General features: G+C 38.4%; 1 protein-coding gene across 3 annotated transcripts in view; it reads left to right on the top strand.

Moving 5' to 3' along the window:
- The first annotated feature begins 863 nt into the window (after positions 1–863).
- Positions 864–6,026, top strand: part of GABRG2 (gamma-aminobutyric acid type A receptor subunit gamma2) — a 69,115-nt gene continuing 63,952 nt past the window's right edge. For 2 of the 3 annotated variants that reach the window (XM_075766334.1, XM_075766333.1), the window contains exon 1: positions 864–1,697. In XM_075766334.1, coding sequence (XP_075622449.1) covers positions 1,591–1,697 — 107 coding nt within the window. In that variant the 5' untranslated portion in view covers positions 864–1,590. Of the gene's footprint in view, positions 1,698–1,767; positions 1,907–6,026 lie in introns of those variants that run through there. The other variant, XM_075766335.1, reaches the window with a different exon arrangement.

Below are 6,026 nucleotides of genomic sequence, written 5' to 3'. Positions count from 1 at the left end.
TCATGTTTGGAAATGAAAAAAAAAATCAGCTTGATGCCTGAGGGCTGGATTTATGTTTTTTGAGAATATGGGAAGGCAACTACTGTAACTATTTTTTATGGATAAATTCCATTCTGCATTTGGACATTGAGAATTACCAGATTGGCCTGGATATTGGCAGGTTTGAGCAGGATCCAAGTGTTAAATTTGGTTCAAACTAGACTCAGTCCGGAGGGAAATTTTAATGCTGTTATTGTATTAGGAGCATTTCACTTTCTCTCCATTTAAGTGTTCTTCAAAAGAATTATTTCTTTATTTCTCCCTTGAGTTTTAGAAAGATGGGCTTTGAACTGAAGCAGTGTCAGGTCACATCTCCCAGTTCCTGATGATTATGTTTGCACATCAATCTCCCAGTTTATAAAAGAATTGAGGAAGCTTGATGTTGTCTGTATTTGCTTTGGTTTTAGGCAGAAAAAATTGGGGAGATAAATCTGTTATTGTAGATGATGGTCCAAGTACCTATTTTAAACTGAGGTGCTCTTACTTTGGGAAATCATGAGATTCTCTGAATGTTTTACTTCACTAGTAGCTGCTAAATTGGATTTTTGGACAATGAAACTTGGGATTCTGGTTCCAAAATTTGGCAAGGTCCAGTTTTTACGGGCATCTAGTATTTCCCCTCTGGCCAGGAAGCATTTCCTGTGTCTGTGTAGCCTGATTTTTATTAGGGGGAGGGGAGATAAAAACCTTGCATATTCCCCCTAATCCTATCACACACTAAATCACCTCATTCATACTGACTCCACCAATGCTGCTTTCCCCATTTCCTGAGTTACTTAGCAACAACCATCCCTCCCTTTTCCACTCCCCCATCCATCCTTTCATTTTTTTTTCCCTTTGCAATCACGATTTCCAGGCTGTTTAGAAAAATGAGGATGCTCAGCAGCATAGGGCAAGCTTTTCCTTCCAACCTCCCTTTTTATGCCTGCCAAATCCTTCTCGCCTCCAAAATGAAAATCCAGGCTGCCTGCATATGTGTAATCAAAGGTTAAAAAGCACCCCGGCTGACACCACGCATGTGTTAATCTGTGCTGCAGCAGAGTGCATCATTTCCACTTTGACCTCAGAGTTAATCTGCATTCAGGCAGAAGCTCCATTGCTTTATTCTTTCTTTTCTTTGCCCCCCCCCCCCCCCTTTACTCTTTCTATTGCTTTACCGGATTTTGTTGCATATGTGTGAGTGGTTCTGTAAATGCATGCATGTGTATGTGTTTGTTCTTTCCTTGACTGTTTTTATTCTGTGAGTGTCTGTGGTTTTAGGTTTTTTTTCTTTTCTCCCAATTATATTATTCCCCTAGATTTGGAAGCTGCTGCCTGCTGCCTGAGCTGACGTTTTCTGATTATATCTGCAAAGGGCTTGTGCAGATCTAATTTCTGTCCCCCTGCATATTAATTCCTGCAGCTGGGCGCAATGTATCATCCCACTGACGGGACCTGGTAGGGAGGGGGGGGAGAACCACTACCAAAAAAAAATTAAAGAAGGGGACGGATCCATCTGCAACCAAGAGGAAAGGGGAGAAAAAAAAAGGGGGGGGGGGAAGAGAAAAAGAGATGATTCCTCCAAATCCAACAAGCCTGGGGAGCACTGCATTCTTGAATCCTGCATTTTCTCTCAAAATGATGGTGTGGGCACTTCTGTTCCTCTCTCTCATCCAGTGGTAAGATGTGCTTTCTGATTCTGTTTGGGGCGGGGGGGGGGGAGAGGGAGGGCTGGGGGGTGAAGAATCTGTTTGCAAATTTGCAGAGCTGTGGTGAGAATGCCGGAGGTTTGGATAGTGGCATTACATTCATCTATCTCCTAGCAGCTGAGATCTTGCAATGTTTTATTTCTCTTACAATTGTTGTCGCTCTGAAATGGACAGGGAGGGTAAGCAGCGGGTGTGTATGATGGTGGTACATGCCGGGTGTTTCATAGAATTTGATGCCATATTAATGAAGCCTTTTATCTCTGAATTATTGTTTGCTACAGTGCATGGAGTTATAATACAGCTGTGTTTTGTGGGCAGAATGTCAGTGCATTCGTGCTTGTTTTCACCTAAGCAGCCACATCATGGCTGTGCCTGGGCTACGGGCTCCGAAGCGCCGTACGGGTGTTCCGTCTGTAAGGAGCCAGTGCAAGGATTTAGGAGCAAGGACAGGGATGCAGATTTCTGCCCAGCCCTGCCAAGGCAGGCAGCGAGGTGCTGCCTGCATTTCCCACTTACTGAAATGCTTTTCTTGCCGATGGAACGAGCAATGGGATGTAATAGTGTTCGCTGATCATATGAGATGTATGTTTACAATAGCATTCCCCCCCGCACTGACACATGTACTGTTTGAATGCTGCATACGTGTATTGTATACATAAACGTAGAGGTAAAAATCTTAACTGCAGAGGAAGAAGGAGTTTATATGTGGATGAGTAGAAAGTGGAGGGGGGACTGAGTATTGCTGCAGTGCCGAGCATTACGCTGAACCAGACATTCTTGCAAAAATTTGTGGACTGTGCATTTAACAGGTTAGATGAGAAAGTAGCACTGCATTGCAAAGTACCTGGCCTCTCCAGTGGTGACAGACTTTTCCTCACAGCTGCATAAGCCATGTTGTCATCGATACGTTAGAGAAGTTAGTGCCCACTCTCTTATCCACTGTTAATGCTGTATTCATATAGGCTCCTCACGCAAATTTACTTTCTTTCTTCTACCCTCCTTCTACCTGGACACTACCATACTAAAAAGTAGGTTCTTTCTGTTTGCCTTTTTGTTTGCTTGTTTAAGAAAAATTAGATTTTTCAGCTGCAGTGGTAGGATTTTGGTTCTAAACAAAATAAAAGGCCAAAATTATTGGCCAGGGACATTAAAAGTGGCTGGGTTTTAGAGTAACTTTCTTCACACAAAAAGGACTTTGTGAAGAATTCCTGTGAAAAGAAACTTAAAATGGTTGAAAATTGAGTAGAAAGTGAAATAAAACTCGCTGAGCCTACCATGAGGGATACTTTGTTATTGGGAGTAAGTCATCTCTGATACAGAATCATTTATGATTACTATGTGAATACAGCAACGGAAAATGAGCTTTTACAGGATCCCATGAACACAGGGTCTCAGATTATGTTGACGTAAAACTTCCACTAAAATAATCCCAGATATTTATTTTAACACACTTCCTTCTTTTCACTCATCTTTCAGAATAATATAGCCTGAGAGGAATTTTGCCAAAAATATTTCATAAGCTTTAAAAGAAACTCTTCATAATGCAAATTAAAGTTTTATCTCAGCAAAAGGTTCTGTTTTCTTTCCATAGCCATCTGATAGCCAAGATGGTTTCCTCTGACAGCTTTCTGACCTCATAATTTCAAAGAAGAAATAATAGACAGAGACACAATATTAAAAAGCTACAGTAAAGGGGAAAATTATCCTTAGTGCTTTACAAAAATATTTTTAATGAGTCAACATGCAAATATGATTTCAATTCTAATAATCAGGACACTTTTCTCCTTCTGTTGTGGAAGAAACCTTACTATTAGTTTTGGAAACTCATGGACCAAGACAGAGTTACAGAAGTTGAGCTTACATACCATAAATTTATAGCCAGGATGAAAGTTTTTGTTTGTTAAAAACTCACCAAACACTTCAGAAGGAGGGGAATATCATTGTATTATGTGTCGTTTGTCGTGGACACTGAAATTTTTAAAGGCCAATGTAACTGAGTACTACATCTGTGCTCCATGTTATGCATGTGAATAAATGTGTTGACATCAATCAATCAATCAGGATACACAGAAAAGTTTAAGTATTTGCAGAATCAGATGAGAGTAATTGAAAACATAAACACTGATTACAAATATTGTGCAGCAGTTTTCCCCTATTAATAAAAAAATATTATTATATAGAGAAATTAATTGTTGCACAATTGCTGATATTTAGAAGATTAGAGAAAGAGGAGGAAAGTTAAGACATCATTAAGGCATTAATGGAAGTAGCTAAAATGCTGGTGTTGACTTCAGCAAACCATGATTTGAATGAATTCAGAACAAATGTCATATTACAGCACTGCAATATTTTACCTTTATAATAATTTTATGTGATAGTGTTATTACATGCACAGAGAACATCCTTACAATTGTGCACACTAAACTTTTAGGAAGTGCTTTCTTCCAATTTGTTTCTTGACATTCATAACTGTACTGCAAACTTCTTGCATAAATTTCCCCCCTCATCTTACCACTCAGATGAACGCAACAGCATTGTGCAGTCCATCACATTGACTGAAGCTGTGTTTCAGTGCAAATGAGTCAAACCAAACTCCAAATTTCTGAAAATTGTGCATCAAAATCTTAGGGTTTAGAAACACTTTAAAAACATAAATAAAATAGTTTAATATTTGCATACCTCAACATATGGTTTAATTGGAACTAATTGTTTGATTACACTTATTGAACATATAATAGGTAATTAACACGTTACATGTAATAGAGCTCACTCACCAGCAAAGTTTCAAATAGATTTAAAGCTGTACTCTGCACACTATTTACATATAGGTTTCATTAGTTATTTTTGCATAGTCCTTAGCTTTAACAAACTGTCAGCAACAATCACATGAACACAGTGCAAAGTACTGTCCAGATGTAAAATGTTGGACACTAGCTACTTTTATTTTTTCATTCGTTAGTGCCCAAGTAGTGTCATGGCAATGTTCCTATGCTGCAGCTAGATACCTAAAACTGAAAACTGTCAAGACTGATCAGAAAAAAGCATAAATAAAGCAATCATTTAGCACCAAAGTAGTTTGGTACATGTGTAAGTATATGTATTTTTACTTGTAAATTACTGAACATGGGAGTAAATAAAATTGTTTTGTTCTTGTAAAGCACTAGCAGTGACAGTTGGGTTCTTGCGCTGTGTGATATGTGATATAATAACAACGATTAAAAGGGGCATTAATATCCCTGAGCTGAAGAGTCACTTAGAATTACTGTAAAGGTTGTTATGAATCCTGTGTCCGTCGTTATTCGCACACTAGCTTCCAATACTTTCAAACAGTGTATAGCAGCAATATTAAGTCAGAGGTCCCATTGAAGTCACTTGGAGCGTTACTGGAATAAGATGTTGCTCAACAAGACAGAATTTCTTAATGAACAAGGAACGGTCCCTTTTAAAGAAGTGTCATGACAGAAGGTGTGAATCTAGGTGCTGTTAAATGATGACTTTATCCTTGTCTATGACACTATGAAATTTAATATTTAGTGCTCAGTGGCCTATATACTACAGTATTTGTTTCAGCAGAGCTGTGGCTGTATGGACACAGGACCTGCACTCTACTTGAACATTTCAGGGGTAGCAATGACGGTGAGACTGCCTTTGAGTTTTTCATAGCCATGCTGCATTCCTGACTGCTATCAGCTGTAATGCTGGGATGCAAACTTGGAGCAACTATTATTGTAATAAAAAGACTACTAAAAACACTGAGTTAAAGTAGACTTGAACAGTTAATTAAATTCTCACTATCTCATTATTAATAACTTGATGGGCCAAAAAAAGATTACAGACACTCTTTCCCTACTTGCAAGCATATAAGAAATTGGAGACATGGATTAAGCCCTCTAACTAACTTCTGCTTTAGTGACTAGTGACTACACCACGTAACCATAACCTGCATGCCAAAATTAATGTATTCCAAAATACTCTAATGAGTATGCCAAGTGATGTTAGAAAGTCTTTCAAAAAGTTTGAATCCTTGAAAATCTGAGAAGTGAAACTTGTTAATAAAAAAACCTGTAGAAACTAACTACAGTAAAAATAGCTTAGGAAATGAATCTACTCTTTTAATGTAGTATTTCCCATATGATTCATATTATATGTCGTCTTCATGGCCATCTCAATCATGTTTTTGGGTCTTAAGTTTAAACTGTTCTTGATTAGTGCTGATGTGGAAAAAGTATCTAGTTGATTTGGATTATGGTTGCATTGTTTTCCTCTTTATGCTACATTCACGCTGTTGACCTATGTCAA

This window comes from Balearica regulorum, chromosome 14 (assembly GCF_011004875.1).
Source record: "Balearica regulorum gibbericeps isolate bBalReg1 chromosome 14, bBalReg1.pri, whole genome shotgun sequence".
In the NCBI taxonomy this organism is placed as follows: Eukaryota; Metazoa; Chordata; class Aves; order Gruiformes; family Gruidae; genus Balearica; species Balearica regulorum.
This window is presented reverse-complemented; position numbering and strand designations above follow the sequence as displayed.